The following is a 25943-nucleotide window of genomic DNA, read 5'->3' as shown; positions in this document are numbered from 1 at the left end:
ACAATAGAACTTTAGCCTGATTAAAATCAAAATTGTACAGTTGTCTCCAAACAACTCCATTTTGATTTCCCTTCATGAAATGAACAGGGTTTTTTTTTCTTTTTTTGGAAGAAATGCAATGATGAAAAATCATAGGCTGGACGTTAAAACTGTGTGGCGGCCATCTTGCCTGTTTCAGACTGTTTGAGCAGCCTGTTTAATGTGCAGTCTGCCTGATTTATTGGCTCTTTTAGCAGAGTGATACGTAAGAATTTGTGGCTCTGGTCCACCAACGGCAGGCTGCATTGGACTCAAAGACCTCAGAAGAAAAGCAGAACGTTGGCTAGGAGACCAGCGATGCCCACAAGGGAGATGTTGTTGAACGTTTGCTGGCTTTGAGAATGTTCCTCAATGCAGAGAATCATAGTCAGCCACTCAGACTGCAGCCAAGGGGCTGTCTGTTTTCATCGAATAGTCAGGACAGCTTTTCAAACGCCTCATGCACAATGAATTTTGTGATGAACAACAAATGTTGTATGAATCATGGAGTGCATATTTATAAATGAGCATTGTGTAAGTTTATTGGCTTGAGGAAGGGAAAAGGAAGAGTTTACAAATGACATGCAGAAAACCTCTGTTATAATCTGCTATGGTTATGGTCTAAAAATAAATAGATAGGATGTAAAAAATGGATTTGGTTTATAGTATATAGTTTATATTTATACTTTATGCCATATACCTGAAAATCAAACCATCTGGATTGCATTTTATTGCATGTGAATTTATATTGCTCTTCACTGATATTGTAAGGAATGCCGTAAACCATTTGGTTTTCATAATCTAGCATCAGACAGCAGTAGCAGTCTTCCTCTTGAAACCTGTGTGAGCAGTTTTAATTCAGCTAAATTCAATTTGTACTCCACTTTAAAAAACAGACAAAAAACAAAGCAGCATTTGCAAAAAATGGCTATAAAGTTTACGTAGGTGCCTGTAAAGTCAGTAGTAAAAAGAACTTTACAATAAACAACTGTAAACTTATTTATAGAAAAGTAGTGTAATATCTTACGTAGTATAAATATAAAGTATAAATATAGTATATCATATTTAAAAAAGACATACAGTTAATGTAGGATACAACTAAGCTGAGGATTTTTAACTTTTTGCTGCTACTCTTAGCTACTAAGCCACCACAAGACTGAATTTCTTCACCACTGAATCAACTCACACTAAAAGATTAGACTAAAAGAGGCATTGGATCAGTACAAGCCAGTTGAGCTAATTGCTGTGGATCAGTGGATAAGGCTTAATTATAGAAGGTTGTTGTATCCTGCGTCAACTGCAAGATGCTTTTTCAAAGCATTAGCCAGATGAGCAAATGTACAGGATTATGTGTTATTTTATACTTTGTAAGATATTACAGAACTGAAAATATGTTTGCAGATGTTTATTGTAAATTATATACAGTAGTTTTTTGGCAATCCTGTTGGCAGTAAATTACTGTAAACGTAATGTTAATTTCTAATTCAATTTCCTGTAATTAGATGTTTAGTTTTTTCCCAAGAATGTCCTGGTACAGTAGTATGCAATAGAGACTATCCACTGGAAAAAATGTAAGGTGTAAGATGTGAGAACTTGCAGATTCTTCCATGTTTGCTCATTTAGAGCAAAGTCTTGTCTAGACATCTGGGTCATCACAGGTCATCCAGGCCAGGAGTTTGGAAAAGACCAGGCAGGACCTGCAAAGACCGTGGGCAGATTTACAGAGTCTGCTAGCAACAGTATGGAGGTTAAGCTTAGAGCAGATGCCAGTAACTCACCCTTTGACCTGTTTAGGTGGGCTCCTGAATCAACATTGTCCTGCGTTTGCCATTACGTCTGCTAAGAATGTTTCTCCATGTGCCTGGCTAGTTCTTTATGGGTTTGAAAACTAAGCTGGAGGCCATGGAAGAATTTCCTGCTTTGGAGGTCCCAAGGTGACATGTTCTTTTTTATGACCTTTTGCCCTGCTCCAAGATCATTTTGCGAGGAACAAACTTGGTTCCTGCTTCATTTGTCTTGAAATATTTGGCCAGTAATAGGTCAATGGCCTTCAGGGGTCTGGCTTTTGAAAATGTCAAAATCCTGACGCTGCTTTTACAAGGAATTTGCCAAAAATGCACCTCTTGCCTTTGGTTTCAGTGAGATCATGTTGACAGACAGCAGGCTCCTTTCTTAGCATGCCAACGTTTAAAAGTTTTTTTCAGGCTACTGCATCCATTTTACGACCATTGTACATTAATTGGCCTTATGTGGCTGTCTTATGAACTCTCCTAGTTTCAGTTACTTGAATGCAGCCTGGTATTGATTAGGTACAAAATTAGCACAAGTTATATAAACAAGCATCTGACAAACAAGCATTTACGTTCATAGTTTGTTAAAACATAGGAACAGCAAAATCCAAAAAGTTTTGTGCCTTTTATCTATTTTATTAGTTGTAACATTAGGGCTTTTCAGCAGTTTAGGTCTGACCATATGTGCGTTTTGACAGACTTTTTTCGTCTAACAACAAGGGAAACATGTTGCTATACATTTGCTGTAGCATTTTATTATGACATAATATCTAAATTTGTATGACTTCCATATTGTGAATTCATATAAACAAACAAACAAATAAATAAATAAGTTCTTTGGGCACAAATCTGCCTTGTACTGTCTTGCAATGTCAAAATATTCTTCTAAAAGACCACATCTCTTACGATTTTACGTAATTTTACGCTAATTTTAAACAGATATTGGTAACTATAAAAAATGTAAAAGAATACCTTACATGAAACAACTGAAAGGTTCTTTAAATGGTTAATTGTTCTAGCTTTCTAAATATATTTTAATTGTAAATGCCTCTAAAAATGGCTACAGTTCACTCGCTTCCTTTCAAAGTCATATCAGATTGGACCCTGCCATAATCCCCTGGGGAGGAATATTGTGAGGTCTAAGGCAACCACTGTTTAAGTGTGATGCGAGAAACAACAACCCCAGGAATTGTAACGGCTCAAACTTGTCAGCTATGTTCGTGGCATTTAGCGGAGGCTGATGAGAGACGTCTAGGGGGATACATTCTGGCATGTTCCTTTTATCCTCTGTATGTAAGAGCTCATTTGTCATGTTGTAAGAGTGAGCGTGTTAGGCTGAGAAATGCGGCCATTTGGGTTTTTTTACCCCGATAGCTGGTGCTCCATCATTGTCTGGCCTGATATCCACGGCTTTGTTTTCTGCCACCCCTCCCATGTACTTTGCTTAAAGTTGTTTTCTTTCCCTCCTGCCGATTCTTAGACCTTTCCCACCATTTCTTTTTCCTGTCTTTAGGCTCTAGTTTTTTTTTTTTTATCTCCTTCACCCTTTCACCTCCATTCAACTGCAATTGTCTCGTGCACGTTTTCTGGCAGTGTCTTTGCTACTCATTACATTACATACATACTCAGCTCTCTCTCTCTCTCTCTCTCTCTCTCTCTCTCTCTCTCAGTCTCTCACTCTCTCTATCTCTCACTCTCTCTCTGCTTTCTCGTCTTCCTCACCTTGCTCCTCTCTCTTATGTGTCTTCTTTTTGTCATTGTTTTTTTCTGATATTTCTCACTTGTCATTGGAATCCATTAAACTGTCTACAAACTTGCTTTCATGAGACATCTTGATTTCTGCAGAATAAGAATGTGTGTGTGTGTGTGTGTGTGTGTGTGTGTGTGTGTGTAAAGATGGATGTACCTTGTTGCTTGTTTGGGGACAACAGCCGTAACCAGGTGCTGATAGACAAAAAATTCGGCTTTAGCAGACAAATGGACAGAAAAAGCAGATTTCCCAATGGACCTCAGATTGTTTTATTTTTATCAAGGATATAAGCAAGAACAAAGTGTGTAAACTCACAGACATTTTGCCACATGTGAAGCTGATTTTGCCCAAGGTGTCATGTAGCAGCAGGAGTCTATTATAGCCTGGAAACTGGATAATTTCACTTCAGATAGTTCTTAGTTCTTGGTACTAAACAGAACCCTTTCTAAGAATGGTACAAACATTGTTCTCTCAGAAATGCCGGATAATTGGGGGAGCGTTAAACACAGCTATGACATTAATCTCATGTGTTCAGACTTCTTCATATTGAACTCTTTAAGTAGGCTGCATGGCTGGAACTAAGCCAAAAACAGCTCAGAGTTACTGAGAAATCTGCGCCATTCTCTGTGACCCTCTTGAAGAGTGTGTTTAAAGCATTTTTTTTTTCAAAAATACATACCACATTTACATTAAAAGCCACATCAGCCTTAAACTGTTATATTGACTCTTAACTGTCCATTTAATTTTTGAGATTTTCATGGTTGATTACAGAGCTGAATGTTGAAAGCCCGGTCAAGTCACTCGGTCAGATCTAGTGTAAATGTGTGGGCAGGCCTAAGTTGCATTGCTTTCAAAGACTAGATTAGATTCTCTGTTAATAAATGTTCTAATGTGGATAATTGTGGACTCTTGTGGAACCAAATGCAACAGCACCACCGAGGTCTTTAGAGAAATACACACAACAGTATGAAAAAGTGGGAAGTGACATATGGGCTGATTTTGTTCTAGTCCAGACTGTAGATTCATATAGTGACAGCTTTGTTCATGTAGTTATTTTAAATTATTATTTTTTTCATGCACATGAACATATGGAAACGATCTATATGCTGTGAGCATTATGTAATCCTATGGCTGTAGTTTCCTCTTTCCATGTACATTGCCTTTGTGTAGTTTATCTATTAGTGTTACTGTGTATAATTGAGTGCTATTGTCCATGTTTTGTCTTAATTAACTTAACTGATAGGTTTGCTATTTGGCTTATTACCCACACTGCACTGTTGCAGAAATACTTTTTATAACCAACTCGGTTAAACAGTGGACTGTCACTGATTTTATAGGAACGTCTGATTGGTGGCTCTCGTGCTGTGCTTATTAGATTTTAATTAGGGTATAATAGTACTTCACTCTTCACTAGCTTAAAATTATTAGGAATTAAACATGTTTCTAATTCAATTTTCCACTGCAATCATGAGTAGTGTTTTAATTAATATTTGTACATACTTTTGGTGTGTTTTGTTCTGTTTCAGGCCCAATGTGTGTGGTTCTCGATTCCAGCCTTACTGCTGTCCGGGATGGAAAACACTGCCTGGGGGAAACCAGTGTATAGTTCGTGAGTAGCACCACTGTGTCTCATGACTGAGAGCTAACGTGGTCCAGGAAGTTTTTTGTTTTGAGAAGTGATGGGTGATATGTTAAGGGGTCCATAAAGGGGAAATGGAAAAAGAGAACGCCTACCAGGATGACTAAGGCACAAATATACATGGAGCATTCACCTCTGGCTATACACTATAAACTGCATTTAAAGCTAGCTCCATAGCTTTTTGTTTATTAATTGACATTAAAGAACAGTATTTATTATCTACAATAAAATTAATAAGTGTACAGTGTCCTGGAAAAGTCTGGACCCTCTGATGGTTATGGCATTTACAGAATACAGTAATAACTAATCTATTTTCAACTTTAGCTGTTAATTTATAGTAATTAATAAAATATTCATTTACTTGTACTCCTTAACTTGCTCGATACCAACATCCAATCCCACAGTCATTAAAATAACCACGAGTTTGCATATGCAAAGGAATGGCGTGAACATGAAGCCGTGTATTAAGCATGTAGACATGCCACAGTTCTCCTCAATCATGCTAGCATTTATTTATTTAAATTCCATGCTCTGTGCTCTCAGGTGGGTCAGTCCCTTGCACTCTCTATTGCAGATAAAATCTTAAACATAGCACAAACAGTTTATTTGTAGCAGCACATGGTAGTAACCAATATACACAGTCTTACATAAATTTGAATTTCCATGATTGATTAATACTAAGTAGGCTACACATTTTGGTGTCAGTATCAGGACTCGTATTGATGGGGAAAAAAACTCCTACTCAGTCTAAAGAATGGGATTGATGCATAATATAAAATAAGCCCTGAATTCAGAAGATTTCTTTTTTTTGTTTAACTTTATGATAGTGAATGTTTTTTCATCACTGTCATCATCCCTCATTAGGACAGTGATGTTTGCTGTAAAAGCCCATAAATATATTATTATTTTCTGGTTCATAAGCCATGTTTATTCACCTACTATTTCCTCTTTCTCTTTTCACCACCTTCACCTCTTCTCCTCTCAGCAATTTGTAGGAACTCCTGTGGCGATGGCTTCTGCTCGAGGCCGAACATGTGTACCTGCTCCAGTGGTCACCTTGCTCCCAGCTGTGGAGCTGCAGCCGCTGCAGGTAAGAAAACCCATGATGAAATCTGTGTAACAAAAATGTTATTAGAAACCAGGGAAAAGTTACAGAAACATCTGGTGCTTTGGACCTTCATGAGTAAATTCTACAGCTATACAGATTCAGAAATAATGTATGTGCCTTGGTACACCAGTGCTGCACAGCTTGTGATATTACACTCACCTGTCAAATGTTTAATCCAATCCGATTTTCCAGTGATATTTTTTGCTTCCTAGCATTCAATTCAATTTATTTGTGTAGCGCATAATTCGGGGCATTGTCTCAAAACGGTTTTGCCGAAATATAGAAACAATAAATTAATATTTATCTCTAACGATAAAGCCTGAGGCAACGTATACACAGTATATGTACGAAACCTGTGTTTCGTACACACACATTTCTTTGAGAAAAAAGTTTGACTTTACATCCCTTCATCACCATCCAAACATTAAAAAATTTAGACTTCGGGCTTCAGGGTATTTGGAACAGCCTGCATGTGTGTTTTATGTCACTTGAGTATTTCCTCCACTCACACCAGCTTGCTTGGCTTGCCAGGTTTCTTTAGCAATCTTGAGAAATATTTCTGTTTCTGGTTGTGTTTGTGACCTGTGTGGAATGTAAGAATGATAGCTGCTTTTACACTTAATAGAGATTTAGATTTCAGCTGTATGTAAGAAAGATGAAAAATGTACAGTGACGATAATAATCTGATAGCTTCCAGTTGTTGGCTTAGTGAGCAGCTTCAATTGATTTTCTAAGATGTCCATTCAGATTATTAGTATCTCTTTCATAGAGTTCGTGTTTTTGATGTCAACAAGCAAGAAACAATTTAATATATGATGATATTTAAATGAGAAAGTGGTAAGTATTGAAATAATCATCTAATAGAAGTCTAGTACATTGTTGAATCTGAAGTCCTAGTTTTCACATTAATGAAATCTTACGAAATAGGACATCCATCCACTACACCACTTATCCTACTGGGCCACAGGGAACCTGTCGCCTATCCCAGGTGACTCAGGGCACAAGGCAGGGTACACCCTGGACACCAGTTTATTGCAGGGCACAATCACACACACACACACACACACACACACACTAGAGATGCCCACAATACGTCTTGGGGGAAGAAACCAGAGCACCCTGAGGAAACCCCCAAGGCACAGGGAGAGCATGCAAACTCTGCACACATGTCGAGGTGGGAATCAAAACCCTAAACCTTGAGTTGTGAGGCAAACATGCTAACCTCCAAGCCACTGTGCCTTCCAGGCTTGATAAAGTTTTATTGTTTTCTGATGTAAAATGTAAAGAAACATAAACTAAATGTTTGACACTTAATTTATAATAGAAATAGCAACTTTTCCCCCAGACCAAATTGCATTTCCCTCTTAAACTGTTATTCTAGATTTATTGATTTCTTAATCTGAAACCATTCTAAGAGTCAAGCTTATTGCTGCTGCTAGCTAATCCCTAGATTCCTAATTAGCAATCTTAGACATGCTAGCAATGTGCTAGTCATTATTTTATGAGTAACTCCATCTTTCATCTTGATGTATCATCTGATCAGTGTTTTAGATAACCATTTCTTGTAACTTTGACCATTATTCTTACATTACTCTACAGTAACAGTGTCCAGGACAAATAAACTGACACTTAACTTAAGTCTATGGTCTCACAGGTTGTAAAACTGTACAGTCAATTGACTCCTCATGGTGAAATCAGCCATGTAATTTCTCTGGAATCTTGGAGTGCTGAGACATTATGAAACTGAATGCGAATTGTTTTTTTTTTTTAAACCTACAAACACACTCACACTCACACTCATCTTCTTTGGCAAATCTACTGAGATTTGATAGGTCAGTAATAACATCGTTCGTAAAGCCTGAATGGCTGAGCCGTCGAGAGAGCGGCCATGTTTATGACTCACCGATGAATCTGTAATTACTCCATAAATAACAAACCACAGTAACAGCCGCTGGCCACTGTTAGTTGTGTTCAAGGAGTCACAGCTGCACTCCTCTGCCTTCGTCTTTGCTATAGTTATGAACCGCAATTAAAATTCCTATTCTGATTGCTCTAGCCCTGCATTCTCAGGCTCTTAATCAGTTGTTAACCTGGCCAGTGGTGAGATGTGAGATGTGTGTGAGACACTGGGAGCTCATCAGACATGGTTGTAAATTATAAAGAGTGAGAGAGGCTGTTCAGGTTTCATGGGGAGGAAAGACAAAGCTGGAGTCTGGGCTAGAACCAAATTTTCGCCCCTGAAAATGGCCAAAAACCACAGTGGTGGATTTGTAGGTTTTGAAAAGCTAGACAATAATTTAGGGTTTTTCCATTAATGTTTTTAATTTTTTTTTTCAAAAGCCTACAAAGGAAACAAAATGATTACTATTAATTACAAAAAAATGTATTAATTAGTACAACTTTTTTAATTATATTTATTATTATAATTATATTTTATTTCAATTTTTTTAACAAAGCACTCCAGTTTATAACATCCTGTCGGCAGGTCTAGCTACTGATGTCATCGGTATACCTGTTTGCTCAACTGGGCACATTAAAACACACACACACACACACACACACAGAGTCAAAGTTCCGAAACAGAATAGTGAATTATGAGAGGAGAGATGTGTCTGATTTCCCTCTAGTTTTACTCTGTCCATGTGAATTTAGATAAAAGCTAAGGTGTTTTTTTTTTGTTTTGTTTTTTTTTACATTTTCTCCCATTTCTTTTCACTTCTGCAGTCTTTTGTCTGAATTCATGGCATGTAAAAAAAAAAAACCTTTTCTGGTTTACATGACTGATCTTGTTCTATAGCATGTCTGCTTGGACAGAACAAAGGAACATTTCTGTTTCCACACACACACACAATACTTAGAAAACGAGGCTGATTTCTCCACACAGAAATTCCGTATGCCTCTCAGAACGATCTTTTGTGTAAACACACAGTTTGGCCAAGAACTCAAAATTGTTCTTCAAACAACTGCTGGGAGGCAGTGCACTTTAAAATATTCCTCTGGGAAGCTATGGGATTCCCCACCCTTAAAGATGAGTCCATTCCGCAATTATTGGCACCCATAAAGAGAATGGTTAAATGAGTTTATGAAATAAACATTATACACAGTGAGTCACATTTTCCACTCAAACAATCGGAGATGCTTGAAATCATTTTTGTTACAAAAAACATTCTTGTAAGTAGAATGCCTAATAGTATTCTCTCTCAAAACATTTGGCAACGTAATATTTTGAATAAATGCAAACAAGCTACAGGGAATCCTACTTGCCTTCCATTTGATAGGAGGTAAAAGGTATGTCTGATGTTCATGTAAGTAGAGAGTAAGAATAATTTTAGGATCTGCTCTACCATGTAGTCTACCTATAAAGAAGGAGGGGGTCGTTAAAGCATTGCTTTCATTCTGTAGTAATCATATACACATACAGTCTACTGTATATGTGGCTCAGGCAGAAAAGGTAGTTGTTATTTAATGTCAAACATGACAATGTATTTACGTAGTAAGCTTGGCTCTCTCTCCATTGAAACAGGCAAGAGTCTGGTCTTGTTGGCCTAAAAAATGTCCACTGAGTGGAGAAAATTGCCTTTAAAGACTCTACAATAACCCCGTTGAGCTCAGAAGACTAGACTGCTAATTAAAGCTTTGCGTCTGCTGTAGATTTCCCCCTGCAGCTATACAAGCTTACTGCTACAGCATCTTCTGTGTGGGCCATTAAATGGAACAATGGTTGTGTTTACATACAAAGATTTTCACCAATCCAAATCAATTCATTGTGTTTGCAGATTCCAGATGAACTGTTTATACATATTCCAAGCTGGAAGTTCTATAGCCAGTCTCTGTTTATTAGCACGTTGCATGTAATTCATTCCAAAGTTGCACATATGCATGGATCACGGTTTAGTGTTAACATCACCATTACACCATGGCCTTAGCTCATTCAGCTTCAGCAGTATTCAAACACTCTGCTTTTGTATTATATCAGCAAAACATAATTCAAGTGTGATTACTGAATAAACTGGGAGAATACAAGGATTTCATATTGGCTCAGTATTCATAAACAAGGATTGTCTGGTTGTTGAAATAGAAAATAACATAAAATGTACTTCTTATGAAGTATTACAATGCCTTTGCTGATCTAATCAAGACTACATTATTGACCATTTTTGTGAATAACTACAAATTGGCGCAAATGGCAATATATTTTCTCCATTTTTACTGAGTGTATGCTCTGCATCCTTGCTGAAAATCTGTTGCATAGCTTAACATCTGGCCAGCTTCAAAACATTACTTTGGTCAAGCCTCTTAGATATTTTAAAATGTTTAGAAATCTAACACAAACTGTGTTACGCCTCTTAGATATTTTAAAATGTTTAGAAATCTAACACAAACTGTGTTCTTACACACTGTGCAACGTGACCTGAATGCACATGAACAGAGCGTACACACAGACTTTTATTCTTTTATTGGATTGGATTATCCTCAATCAGTTTATTCAGATATGAAACTTTATGACCTATCAGTTGGATTATTAGCACATTGAAAAAATTTGAAAAATTGGTTTCACACCTCCATAATTTCTGCACATTAATCTTTCATTCTTCTTTGCAGTTCAGTCCTGTAGTGTCCGGTGTATGAACGGAGGCGCCTGTAATGAAGATTCCTGTGCATGTCTGAAGGGATATACAGGAACTCACTGTGGGCAGCGTGAGTAAAATTCTCAAATCTAAAATGAATACTCAGAACCTCACACACAGTTCATTATTCGTTGGCTCATGTACATTATTACAGGTTTATGTACGCTGAATATTAACTATGAACTAATTGGCTTATCATTTACAGCGGTTTGTGAGAACGGGTGTCAGAATGGCGGGCGTTGCATCGGACCAAACAGATGTGCGTGTGTTTATGGATTTACAGGCCCACAGTGTGAAAGAGGTAAGTCAATGTTAGAGCTAATAATTAAGATGACCCTTTTTGCTTTTCTCCCAGATTTAATTGTAGCTAGTTCCTAGTTCCTCTAGTTCCTACTCGGTTGTAGGTCACCCCTTCCCCAAACACACACAATGGCTCTTAGGAGAGGGAGATTTAAACAACTTGGGCTTGTCAATAGCATATCCTTTCTTTTTTACACCATGTTTTCCTGGTTGATTTATACAGTATTGTAGCGTGAGAAAAGCACAGCCCAAGATTTAAGTCCAGAGGCATGTTAGTAAGGCCAGCTTCTATTTTTCCATGTTATTCCTCCAAATTGGTTGACTCACTGTGAATGGTCATTAATTATAAGTCAGCTCTGAAAAATGGTTTGAAAAATGAACCAAGTGGTAAAGCGCATAGATTTAGCAGAGTAGTTTAGACTGAGGTTCAGTTGTTGAATGCTGATTTGATTAGGTAATATGGCTGAGAATGAAGAATAGCTCACCATGTGGAAGAAAACACAGGTTCATTGAATAATATCTCAGGTTTCAGCCATGAGAGCGTGAACGAGAACTCAAAAGCATGATTTTTAATGGGTTCTTGGAGTTTACACAGATGATGTGATGTGAGCTAATCAGCTGTTAGCCAGTAGTGATGTATGAGAGAAGCATAACTTGCTCAGCTTGTAGCTTAGCTACATACATATTAAATTAGCGTGTCCGTTTGAGTTTCAAATTGTAATCTGAGACGATTTAACAAGTTCTGAATAAAGAACAATCTTATCTTATTCTCAATCTTAATCTTATCTAATAATCTTATTGAACATCATATATTCCGCAGCATTTGCATGTGTCCAGACATTGCTCAAAACAAACAGTCACTATTTTTCCTTATTTGCTGTGAACAGTAACTGTAGACGCTGTGCCACATGACCTCATCCGAAGCTCAGTGAGTCTACAGAAGAAAAATGGGAGAGCTGTGATGATCCAAACTGATCCATACTTCCACTTGTAGTGAAACAGAATAATAAATGTTTAATTTGATGTATTGAATAATATGTTACTCCCCAGGTTACTAAACAAACAATGACTAATGTATGAAATGAGTGGACTGAGTGAGTCATGGCTGTTTGTGCTGTCTCTCAAATCTCTCCAGTGATGCATTACTCATGGAGTGTGTTTATCAAGACAGATTTTTACCCATCAGCAGAACTCATCTAATTATTTTACCAGATGTTAATGTTGCTGATTACATTTTAACTTTCTGAGGACACACTTTAGCACATTAATATAAATAAAGTTTTATTCTACATAGCTGTTTTTTTTGGTCAGGATTTTGGCAGCATAGTAACTGAGAATGCAGGGAGGCTATCATCCATGAGGAAAATGGAGCTACCCTACTCTGCTGTTATAAATACACTTATAATTTCTTTAAAAAATTTGCCAAATAATCAAGACTGAGAATCACGATCTCAATTCGAAGCCAATAAATCGGGATCCCTATTTCCTCTTGAACCATACCGATCACAAAGCAGTTTATAGTGTGATTGTGCCTACAGATCAACTGACATTATAATATACTCAGTTGAATTACGCTTTTGTTGGAAAAGACAACAAAATGTACACTATCTATTATTCTTTGCTACTTACTACATTCCCTTACTTGATGGACAGCCTACAAACCACCTGCTGCTCTGAAAAACCAGGAATATTCCAGAACATTAACTCCTGGAACTTCTCTGAAGCACATTTGACAAAGTCTAAACCAGTCCTAAAGCTCAGGGGATTCTGGGGTAGGGTTTTGCGGCCTTTACATACTGGGCAGCGCAAGACATTCTGCATGACCCATTCTTTGACACCTCACATTTCTTCTTCTTGCACTCTGTCGTAATCTCTGTCTCTATGCTGCAACTTCCCCCAGCGGACTCTGTTTTCTTGGAAAACACTTTGGGGGAGGCAGGCGGAGCATCTGGAAATAAATAAGGGAGAGTCCAGAATGAGAGCAGAGCTCATTTCTTTTTGGATATTTGACAAGAAGTATAGTAGGCAGTTGCAGAGAGAGAGGAGAGAGCGAGAGAGAGAGAGAGAGAGAGAGGAGAAGAGAGAGGGGAAGCAAAAAATGAAGTTGCCAGCTGTGTACACAAAGCAAAGCCTGCACAAGCCAGAATAAACAGTCTGGGATTGGTGGTCACTGGACTCCTTACCACCTAGGCCAATGCTCTCTGTATTTCTCGGTCCCACACTCTCTCAGACTCTCTCTCCTTGCTTAAGGCACCCAGCAGGTACCCACTAGCCTCCTGACTGAATCTTGAACCCCACACAGCTCATTCTTAGCTCTTGCCGGAGGGAGCTGTTAATGCTCATCCGTCAGCACTGACATGAAGTGTTTACCCAAAATGTCAGTATATTTAAGTCTCAAGCTCATAAAACTCCTTGCTTATTTAATGAGAATTTGAGGATTTTCATTAGACTATGCCCTGTGCTAATGTGACTTAAATTACAGACTACATTTGTGTTCGACTTTCTGCTTATAAATTGAAACGTCATCTCATATCCGAGGTTTCCATTTTGCTTTATTGGTTTTTTCATGCTTGACACTTTCACATGAATGGGTGACTGTTCTTGATGTTGGCCAGTTCCCAAAAGGTGAAACCCACTGTCCAGGTCTGGTCACTAGGCTGTAGTCCGCCACTGTACAGCATGGGTAAATCATGTCACTGCTGAGGTAATGGAAAGCTAGGGAAGGGTTTTATTCATTCCTATATGGTTTAGTATAAAAGTAAATAAATGAGGGTAAAACACATTCTTTAAGACCTTCACACAAATGAGCGCTGTTTTTCTGTGAATTAATAAGCTATATTAAAGTACATGCACGGTTACTGTGAAGTCATGGATGATAGAAAGTCTAGAAAGAAACTCAGTCACTGACACTTCAGTATTTCTGATGCACATAAAAGCTCATACTGCTAGCATAATAGCTGGAATTACTTGGAAAGACTAGCCATCTGCAGAAGAATTCCTGAGAGATCAGCTGGATGTGCAATAAATTTGGCTTTATGAGAATAGTGTAATGGGTTAAGGTTTCAAGAGTGTCTTGAGTGCTGGGTTTATTCATTTTCCTCATGCATGTGTGTTTACTCTGCATTATCACTGACAGTGAACCTCGCTGATGAATACTGCCTGTTCATTCAGCAGTCGGATACTTATTTGCTTCAGGAGAACGTGATCATTCACTGCTGGAGATGGTTATTTGGAATTTCAAGGACCCCCCTCCAGGTCTCTTAATTGTCAGCTTGTGGCTTTCCAAGTCTGAAGATACCCATAATGACCAGCTAACCACTGGAATGCAGAAGTGTGAGCTGAAGTTGAAACAGAAGCTTGTGGAGAAAATGCTGCTGTTGGTCATTAAACTTTGGAGCTCTGCAAATAGAGGAGACGCAGTTGACTGTCCTGTTTAGATGTCCTGTAAATCACATAGCTGTAAACCCATAGGCCTACCCATCCAGGAAAAGTTACAATCCTGATGGGAAGGGTCGAGTCTCTAATATTTCCCTTCTTCTCATGAGGGGCCTCTCTTGTCAGGCCTGTGTGAATGGATCCATTCTTCTCCCATATGGAGTTAACATTCAGGTCCCCAAGTATACTAGAAATCTTCTAGACTTTTTTGTGTACATTAGCATTTTGGTAACCCTGTATTCCCTGTATTACTTTATCCCCTTTGGACAGTGGTTTACCCAGTGCTAGATAGATCAATTCCTTATACATAGTGTCTGCTGCCTTTTAGAAAGTTAACCCTATTTTGCTCCAGAGGAGTTGCACTGCTGACGACACTCCTTTCCTACTGTCTCAAGGCCCAACACCATATGTGTCTCTGAAAAAAGGTGCAAGAATCTTTTAAGCCTGTTTTATGACTTCTACAGAACATGCTTCCGAAGGGCAGAAAGGGATTTCAGAGTGAGGGGGTTGAGGCAGTTCAGGAAGGTCACACTCTGAAACATAGAGGTCCTAATGTGCCGCCCACCGGTGCAACGATTGGCCAGTAGTAACATATGAAAGAATTTTACCAGTCATCTGCTATTACATGTTCTGCTAATTCATCCTCTTATTTGATTGCCAACCAACAATTTCTTACTGTTCTTAAAACACACACACACAAGCATCCAAGGCTTTCCGAAGCTCATTTTGGGTGGTCCTTGGAGCGATTCTAATGAAGCATTCTGACAAACAAGCCATTAGTGGTCAAAACCTTCTCAAATTTATTCAGATTTCAAACCAGTCAGCAATAGGCTGCATCAAATTGGAGGAACTTCTCAGTTGTACACTACAGAGCATGTTTTTTTGGCAGGAGTTAAGACTCCCTTAGTATTAATTGCAGAGCTAGACTGGGCCCCAAGGCTTAAGCGTTCCAGACCAGATTAGACATCATTCCTTCACTGAGCCAATTTCTCATTTATCTGCACTCTTTCATGACAGCTTATCACATTTGGCCCATTAACATTGTAAATGATAAAGGTAGGCCAAGACCCTTTAGGGTATAATGAACTGAAATTCCCAGAATCAGATCTTACTGTACACTGATACCCTTATCTTGGCCTCTTTAACACTGTAAATTCCATACATTAGTTCAAGAGCTTCAAACTTTTTCTTTTTGGTCCTTTCAAGCTCTGTCATGTGATTCACAATATGTCTTTCTCTGAATCACAGACTTCCTGCCAGAATCATCTGGCAAAGGATCAGGGTACTGACTAAATGGAAAAGGTTTGCACAAATGGGATGGGGGTGTAGGTGAACGGTTTTGATCAATCACGCTGCTTGAACCGTAATCAGTCAAAATTGCTTCCGAATGTTGTCTGCGTCACACTCGTGTAGGTCCCTTTGGCTAATCTGTCTGGGATTCGGGGTGTTTCTGTGAATTTGGTCCATACATTCATTCATTGCCAAGGCGACTTTTCAGCTTGGTCGGTCGGTTTTCACTTCTCGACTTAGTGTTGCAGTCTGGTCTGTTAAAACAAGCTGCTGGGCTTCAGTCTTTAGTTTGGCCTTACAGTGCTTTGCTGAGTTATTCTTCAGTTATTCTTAAACACACACAGACAGAACCACGTTGAACTTGGCCAGATTTTGGCTGTCCCTGAATCTCTAGAGCTTTATATTTTCCAGCAGATGAAGGGAACTGATGACTGGCAGACTTGTGCAGGTGATGTCCTTCTCTCACCTTCTTGCATACTCTTAACCAGATTCTTTCAGTGTAAACATTTATGAAACCTTTTTACGCCCAAGAATGTGGTCCAATTTCTCCGATCAGCTTTTCTGTAAATAATTCTAGTCAGTCTCAGTCAGTTAAACCCGAGCAAGGGATCATATCTAATGCTGTCATTCTATCTCAAAGACATTGCATCTGATTTTATGTTAATGTATGCTCTGAACAGGATTGATTGCTAAATGTGACATAACCTGTAGGAAAGCTGCAATGTAGAATGAGAGAGGAATGGATGGATGTATTTTGGCTGGGGTTTGTTGCTCCAAAGTCACAACCAGGCATTATTAATTGGATCCAGATGTGAATAGGATGCACCCAGCGGGTCGCCCCAGCTTGAGGAGGACTCACATTCCTGCACTCAAATCATCCAGGAAATATTGTTAGGTCAAGGGTGCACACAAGAGAGGACAGGAAGGGAGAGGAGATGAGAGAGGACAAGAAGGGGGATAGGGACAGGGGAGTGGTTTTAGGCAGGTTTCTCTTCTTATAGCACTTTTCTTTCTAATGGTTTCTTCCTGACCTACTTTTTCTTTCCTCTGTGGAATGAAAGTGATTTCCCTTTCATTACACATGAAGTTCCAACCTTCTCCCTAAATTTGATCGTGACTACTGGAAAATGTATCTAACCCTTCAGAGCAATCTCATGTGTCTATAGATTTATCATCAAATCATTCTTGTATTACTGATTTCTTTACCATATTTGGGTCTCAGTTAAAAAAAACCCAACCTTTTCCGATGTATCCAGGAGTGTGCGTTTAACCATATTAATAAACTGCTTAATAATACTACTTAGACATTATATGAGCATTTTGAGTTTACTGAAGACAGTAAATCAAATTTTATAGAGCTCATAATTATAAAACAAGGTCAGTTTGTTGCATAAGAGAAGCTTTTCTGCCCTCTTAGGTGAAGCCTACATATTAGTTAGCCAGTGTAAATTCTACCCAATTTGAACGTAAATAAACTCTGCGTCTGAGATCTTTCTTAAACTGGTACCACAGTGTTGGAAGCACACAATTGTATTGAATGCCTTTGTATGCTGTAACATTACAATTTCCCTTTACTGGAATTAAGAGGCCTGAAACGGTTGCAGCCTGGCAATACCCCTTGTGAAAAAAGTGACCTCCATAAAGACATGGTTTGTCAAGTTTGGAGTGACCTACACAGAGCCCTAAGCTCAACCACAGCCATGTTCCAATATCTATATCTTCTAAAGCATTCCCCCAAGAAAGGATGTTTTTATTGTCATATATTATTATATAATAATTGTTGTTGTGATGGTTAGGTGAGGTCAGGTGACATTTTTAGAGCTATAAGCCAAGAGCTAGTTAAAAGGAGTTTTATCTCTGGTATTTAAAGCTCTCACTTTTATGGGGTTTTTTTTGTCTTTTTCAGACTACAGGACTGGACCATGCTTCACACAGGTCAACAACCAGATGTGCCAGGGTCAGCTGAGTGGAATTGTGTGCACCAAGACGCTGTGCTGCGCCACCATTGGCCGAGCTTGGGGCCATCCGTGTGAGATGTGCCCTGCACAGCCACACCCCTGCCGCCGAGGGTTCATCCCCAACATCCGCAGTGGTGCCTGCCAAGGTCAGAGGTCATACACTGAAGAGGGTTATTAACACATGAAAGTCACACAGGTTACGGATAAGATGTGTGTTGGGGCTGTATGGTGTGTGTGTTGGAAATTTTTTTTCATTAGCCTTTTTCAGCCTTTTACATAAACATTAGCTCAGAGACTAATTGACTATGATTGGCTAGTGTTGTACTGATCAATAGGAAAGCATGGCCAGTTTTGCACCTTTGGCTATGTTATTGTCAGGTTTCAAATTCATGATCTCCTGGATTTAAAGGCAAGTAAATGCACCACAGTATGCTGTCATGACTTTCATAGGTCTAGTACTAGTTTTTCCAGTGTGGTCAAATGAATGACTCTGTTTGCAGTTTTGACTTTTTGGAAAACAGAAAATGTCAGAGTTAAAGAGTCAATAAAAACTTCAGTATTAATGTTCTAGCCAAAACAGTAAAGCAGATGAGTCAGCCCTAGTCAGCAGGTTATAATATTAAAATAGCTGCTAAAATGCAGTGAGGTTCACAGTCAGCTATTATTTAAGTCTTATGTTTTCACAGTGTCAGTTGAATGCGATACACAATTGGCATCTATGCAGGCAAATATTAAGCTGAATTAAATGTATTCACCCAAGAAACAGTTGCCTAAAGCCTTAAATTTTAGTCTATCACCTGCTGTTTCAGCTGACAGAAATTACTTCAACAACAGACCATTTTTGTGGTCTGAAAGCAGATGTGTTCTCATGAGTGTGATTATGCAGTGTATGTGGCAGCTGCATTCTTCGACTCAGCCAATGACAAGCCGTATGCCACACTTTAACCCAGCCTTAATACTGAAAAATCTGAAATTCAGAGTCTAATATTCAGGCACAGGAAGATAACTGAGCTTCCAGACGTTCCAGAGCAAATAATGTGGCCTTTTCTTCTTCAGCACCATTTCAAACATCTCAATGAGACTTCCTCCAAGTTGACAGAGCAGGGGAGGTGTTAGGCCTCAAGTCAAGACTCACAAAACAGAGCAACAGGACACACCATGGAGTCTACAAATGCAGCACTGGAACAGCACTGTCTGGTCAACGTGACTGAATGAGACTGAACTAACGACCAGTCACAGTGTGTAATAATGCAGTTTAATATGACATTTCTGTCACAACGCCTAAGCAGGTCTAGACTGAAGCTGGTTTCTCCATTACATGCTCGTCTCCAGACGATCTCCACAAGGACCCTGAGGCTATGGCTTTTGTAATTCCCTGATAGTGATGCCTCTTTAAAAGTGGACATGTTGGAATGTTGTCTTGAGGCCATGTGCCCCAACATAATGACACAGTAAAAATGACAAAGGCCTGCATTTACAAATTTGAGGGATTTCAGTGGAATGAACTGATCAGACAAAAAGATAATCTGCCCATTCCTGAAGCTCAGAGAGAGCCTCACCTTGCCTCTGAGCTTATTTCCACGTCACAGCTTTGGCTAGTCTTTGCCTGATTCCCAACTGCTGTGCAGACTTCATAAAAATACTCAAAGACTCTGTGAGGTCTCTGATAAGTGACTTGGAGAAAAAAACTTTAAAGTCAGTGAAATTCCACTGGCTTCTTTTTAAATCAAATACCCCAACACCTAAATATCAGACCTTGGAGACAGCTCTTAAGCCTGGCCTGAATTCAAAGCACACACACACACACATGTGCTCTCTGAGCTAGAGGATCATGCTCCGGGCAGCAGGCTTTGCCCAGATGCTTTGTGATGGACACTGGGTACATTTTAATGACAAGACCTATTTTGGATCTGTGTTAGAAGCCAGATAAGTGACGCGTTTGATTGAAAGCAGACTGTAGCTCTTTTCAGAAGTAAAGCCCATGTGAGTTATATGATAGAGGAAAGGAGCTGAAAGAAAGAGACTGATAATGAGGCTGTGCTCAGTTTGTGTTTGCTGTGTCAGTAAGGCACAAAGTAAAAGGTAGATGTAAAAAGCAGTAAAATCTGCCGTTAGCCAATAGCTCTTTATTGATTTACAAAGTTACCATCAGTACAGATTATCTGAAAGAGAAAGAGAATTCTTTTTGTCTGTCAGCTAAAATGTCCTTTCATATCAGGTCCATCAGATCTCATTCCAGGTATTTGAAGATAAAAACTTAAATAGATTAAAATAAGCCGACTGACAAAACCCAAGAATGAAAGGAAAATATTGTGAAAGTGAAAAAAAGTTGGGAGTGATTAATCTTTTTCTTAAACTTAGCATTTTACAGTGGTTTCCCACCTATTAGCCTGTTTACAGTCTCCAAAATGAATCCTTTTGCATGTTTGGTATATGATTTGGTTTCATAGCTCACAAGATTAAAATAAGCAGTAAGCATAAGAACACTGACTGAGGGGTGTGTAAACCCAATGCCAAGTGTGCAGAGAAACCTAATTTGTAGAAATAAATATTTTTTTTTAATTGGAGGTATATCCAAAACACGTCATTCCTGTAGTTTTACAGCTCTGTGCTTTGGCACAGTTTGCATCTCATGGCTTAGGGTAGCAGACCACAATTAGAAAAAAAAAAGATTTACTGGTTCACTACCTGCAGTTGAGTCAGTTCAGGATCAAATCCCTTTCTCACTGCAATGGAATCACACTAGACTTCACTTGAGAACCACTTCACTCAGACGCTCTCTGTCTGAACCTGCACCTATGTGTGACTGCAGTGTTTCCACCTGCCTAAACAACATCAAGGTGGATAACACACAACTCAGTCGTACTCCAACAAAATGCTGAATATGTTAAACGGTCTGAGGTTTGTCTTTTTAAGAAAACACTTTTAGATTCTTCACAGAGACGAGATAGAATTACAGATCTATTATATACAGATCTGTCTAGGTCTCTTGAGGAAGTTTTGAGTAGAACTCTAATCTTTTGACAAACTATCCAAAGGCTTATGGCAAGACTATCAGAGAAGATAAAGTAAAAATATCCGTTGCATCTGGAGACTGTAAATGTATTGTTTAGTATAAAAATAACACTAAATATGAAAAACAGTGGCTAGAGAAAGCTATGTATTGTGTACTGCAGGGACAATGTAAAAGACAGAGGACAAAACAACAATAAAGCTAAACATAACCTGCGTTTACAAACCCACAGAAAATTAAGAGAGAAAAAGGGAAGAAGAAAGAACGAGTGTGAAGGAGCGTCCCTCATGGGTCAGGTCGCCACTCGGGTTTACTGGCCAGCTCATTGCATTCTGAGAGGAAAGAGGTGCTAGTGCACCGGTGAAAGTGTTGAACAAGTGCTCTACTCTTATGAGACTGCACTGGTGCCAGGATTTCCAGCCTCTCATATTCTTCTTCAGTCCATTCCTGGGTCACCTCTTGTATGAAACCAGAAAAAGATTTTGTTTTGGCTACAGCGGGTTCTCTGGCTAACAGAATGGTTAAAGGAAAAAAAATGAAACCGTGAGTTAGAGGCTCTTAGTAAATTCACAGCTGTATTCTGGCTAAGTGGCAAGTTGTTAAATGTTGCTTAGGCCACAAATGAATAAAATGTAACGTTTTAGACATAACACATGATGCTGTTAATAATTTAAATCTGTGTGAAGAATATGCAACATGTTAATCTTCTTGTTTTCAATCTATCCTTCTAGATGTGGACGAATGCCAGGCTATCCCTGGGCTCTGTGCAGGAGGGAACTGCATTAATACTGTGGGTTCCTACGAGTGTAAATGTCCTGCAGGCCATCGACAGAGTGAGACCAACCAGAAGTGTGAAGGTAAATCATGACTAGAGCTCATTTTCAGTTAGAAAAAGTTGCTTTGCTCAATTAGGTGTCCAATCTGTCATTCATTGGCAGTTCATTGTGTTAACCTTTTGTTAAGTTGGAAACATTGTGAATCAAAACATGTTAAAACAACGCAGAAAAATTCTTTGTCTACCGTTATGGCTTAACTTCTAGCACCAGTCAGGCATTAGAGAATGTTTTGATAACATTCTCTATTAAATAGAAGCAGTACAAAAGATTTTCAGGGGATTTCTGAATGGTTCTTTGAGTAGTTGAGAGTTCTTCGCTTCTTAAAGAGGTTCTGCTTGAAAGCTTGTGCTTCTACTGTGGTCTTACCATCAACACTCCACCAGTGATTCAGTGTTTTTTTAGACATAAAACCAAGAGCACCAAGAACTTTTTGCCCAAAATATTGGCAGAGCCTTTCTTTGCCAGATAAAAAATATCAAAAAGTCAGGATGTGATGAAAGCCATATAGTGCAAAATTCATATAGACAGCTCAATGGATGTCGGATGTCAGTAAGATAACAGTTCTATTTATTTATAGCATGTTTTTTAAGTAGTGAGTCTGCTGAAAAAATGAAAAAAGCAAAGTTTGATTAATTGCTGATTAAGCAATGAGATTTTGCAGTGGAAGTTCACCGAAAGCTAAGTGTTTTGGTAAGATGGCGAGGTGGAGCCTGTGCAGTTTGTGGTCCATGGCAGACGTGGCTTTGCTCCCAGAATCCAATTATCATGTAACTTGGCTTCTATTACTCGAGATTCTACTAAACGATAAGTCTTGGTGTTACATGAGAAGATGAAAAGTAAAGTGATTATCTTTGGTGCATGCTTCTAAGAATCGGACATAATTAAGTTGTTTGCTTATCATCAGACTTCACCAAAGCACACCATGCTATTGAAATGCATTTGTTATCATGATCAGATAGCCAGCTGAATGCAGCTCTGTTTCTCAGCATTGTTTGCCATTTCATTAGCCAACATGTTTAAGGCTTTAGGGTTTTTCCTCACTTTGTGTCTGTTTCTGCTTTGGGGTAGGTTAATTTGCATTGACTTAAATTGGTTGGAATTTAAACAATGAAAAGTGAAAACAAGCATGCAAGTGGAGTCTAGAGGGGGGTAAAAGCTGATAGATCTTACCATAGCCTTTGGGGGGTAGAGAAAGAGATAGAGAGAGAGATGTGGTAGGGTGAAGAATAGGCTTGTCTAGCATTATGTAGTCTCTCATGTAACTGCTCTTTCCCATTTTTGTGGCTAAAAATAATAATATTAATTGACCATGTACTTAAATTTAAACCTTTGTTAGCTTTGCGTTTGTTGTTAGCTGGATACATGATGCACTAATCATGCACATGATTTGGTGTACAAGACAAAAATATGCATCCTGTCTCAATATTGACTAGCAAGTTTATTTCCACCTCCATAAACCAGAAATACAATATACAATAGGATATCTTCACCACATTTCATACAGGTTGAAAAATACTTTTTCTTCACTGAGCTGAAAAAATTAACATGGTTGTTGTACTGATGATATAATACTTTTTTTAATATATATTTTAAACTAATATCTCTATTAGTGTTAAACATCGATATACAGCTATAGTTTTATAACCTGATCCTGTGCCTTCACATTCTTTAAGTAAAGTGAAAGACATGTTCTTCTAAACCCAGACTGTCCTCAGAGATCCACGTGTTCTCAGTGTCATTAAATTAACCTCTGTACACTGCTGACTGATGAGAGGCTTGAGAAGAATCCGGTGCATTGTCTGACTCGGCTATTTTGAATTTTTATCAAGGTTACAGGAAGGGCATAGAAAGTAAGAGAGAAAGCGAGTGATAGACGTTAACACACAAACACATACACAAACACATTGTCTATGCAAAAATCTAATTTACACAATTGCTTCCTAACCTAATTGTAGTGATAGAGAAAAAGAAGTGGAAAGAAGGTGGACATGGGAGACTAAAAGGTCACTGAGCTGCAGTGCCTTGTTGGAAAAACCACGTTTAGGTTGTGAGAACTCAGCCGGTGTCACACATGAGCTGCTTACGTGGAGCAGCTGAGCTAATTACAAGACAGCGTTGAACTGCAGAGATGTGTACCCTCAGGCACCTTCAGGTTATGCCTCTTAACTCTACTTGCAGCTTAAACAGGCAATTTCTAAGGAAGGAAGTCTTGCTCTACTGCCACTGGCGGCTAAAAGCTATATTTCACAGGCACTAATGAGTGTGCTGCATCCTACCACACCAAAAATGGAGTTATTTTTAATTGAAGTCTACAACTGCAACAAGGAGTGAAAGGCAGCAAGACACAGATATTGGTCACGTTAGTGTTGGTCTTCAGTTGTTTTTTTTCCCCCCTTGTTTTGCTCTCTCATTCTCCTCGTGTAAATACAGGGTGCTGGCAACGGGCCATCTGTTAGCGCTGAACATAGAATCGTTTACATCTGGAATGGCGTAGCCGCAAAGGGTGCTCAAAAATGGTCGTGTAGAAGGACCTCGAGCCGACACGCAGGCAAGCATGCGAACGTGTTGTATATATTAGGAATAAAACACTTCTGGGCACGCGGGAAAATAATCCACAGTGGGATGGTGTGATCCCACCCTGAAGTGGACTATTTTCCTATAACAGCAAATTGTGTTTATTTTATTTAATGAAAAGTGTTTCATTTGTCTATTAACACAGTGATTGCTAACAGATGCAATTTCTAGTTGTTTGATTTAAAAATGGATTTAAGAATGGAATTTTTCTCTCTTGATCTTTCTAGCTTGTTTATTTTACTGAGAAAACGTAAAGCTCAAACTCGTCTGTCCTGAAGATATTCCCATGGCAGAAAACATACTATTACTTTGAAGACTACTTCAGTAGGACGAGCAAAATAATATAAACATATGATTTGAATTACAGCCTGTACTATTGTCAAAGCTGCTGTAATAGGATGTTAATTAACACCTTCCGATTAGCCAGATTTGAGAATTGAACTGCTGCTCAGTAAGAAGCAATTTTTAATCAGATGTGTAGACACACACACTCAGAAAGTATACCCAGATAATACACACAGCACTCACAGTTTGTTCAGGTGGCAGTCATTTCCCTTAGCATACACCCTCTTGTCTGGCCAGTGTAAAGTCTGGGCTGGTTCACAGGACGTCAGATTTATTTAGCCGGACTCTTATCATGCCTGTTAAACCAACACTAATGGAGTGACTCCGCGGTTCCTTGGCTTGCTACTTACACAGATACTATTTTTACAATACTGCAACATCGACACACATGTTATTGAATGACAGAATCAGTCATCACCCAGACTATATCCACGCCTAAAAATAAATGCAACATTTTAGATATATACATATTTTTTTCCATCTCATGCTGCTCGCTGCTTTACTTTCCCATTCCGCGTAAACACACACACACACACTCCCATCCACATAAAATATGGCACCAAACTGCAGTTATTTTCTGCTGAAACCAGTCTTGTAGGTGCTGCCATGCGAGAGTGGGGAAAACCCATATCCACACCTGCAGCTCTTAAACCGTCTCCTGGTTTACATCATCCAATGCACTCAGAGCAGCAAGGATTATAAATGTCCTGGAAATGAATGTCAGAGGTTCAGCAGAGTAGAAAAGCCTCAATGAACCGTCTACTAGTGCCACTGAAGACTGGATGACGAGCTGAGTCTGCTGCCTTTCTGTTTTTTTTACAACCAAGCTGAGACAGCTGTGTATACAGGCATTAAGATGACGTCCTATTGGAATACACGGCTATTTATTTTGCCATTACTCTTATTTAGAGGCGGGATACACCAAATTCATTAGTACTTATTGAAAGTTTATGGCTCAGCATTGCCAGTATAATTTGCAGGGTACCAGCCAGTACCTTGCTGGTGTCTGTTCACCACATGTTCTGTAGTGAATCTTTACCTTACTTATTTTTTTAAAAAAAAAATTTTTTTACATTTTTTTTATATGAATATAGACTAGTGCCGCATTCTGGTTTGAAGAGTAATATCCTGGACAGAAAATGCACATCAGCTTTTGCATCAGCTTTTGCAGTGGGGGTGATCATCATTTAGCCTTTTTTTGGAGCTAATTTCAAAATGTTGGCTTGGTGTGTCTTGGAGAATTGTAGAAAATGAAGATC

At 38.9% G+C, this 25943-nt stretch overlaps 1 protein-coding gene across 1 annotated transcript in view; it reads left to right on the top strand.

The window, feature by feature from the left end:
• fbn2b (fibrillin 2b) overlaps positions 1–25943 on the top strand; it is a 69270-nt gene that overhangs the window by 5703 nt on the left and 37624 nt on the right. The window contains exons 3-8 of the mRNA XM_058400433.1: positions 5085–5167; positions 6183–6287; positions 10908–11003; positions 11139–11234; positions 17865–18062; positions 21661–21786. Of these exons, the coding sequence (XP_058256416.1) occupies positions 5085–5167; positions 6183–6287; positions 10908–11003; positions 11139–11234; positions 17865–18062; positions 21661–21786 (704 nt within the window). The remainder of the gene's footprint in view (positions 1–5084; positions 5168–6182; positions 6288–10907; positions 11004–11138; positions 11235–17864; positions 18063–21660; positions 21787–25943) is intronic.

This window comes from Hemibagrus wyckioides, linkage group LG10 (genome assembly GCF_019097595.1).
Source record: "Hemibagrus wyckioides isolate EC202008001 linkage group LG10, SWU_Hwy_1.0, whole genome shotgun sequence".
NCBI classification, from domain to species: Eukaryota; Metazoa; Chordata; class Actinopteri; order Siluriformes; family Bagridae; genus Hemibagrus; species Hemibagrus wyckioides.
The sequence above is the reverse complement of the archived record's forward strand: the minus strand, read 5'-3'. Positions and strand labels throughout refer to the sequence as shown.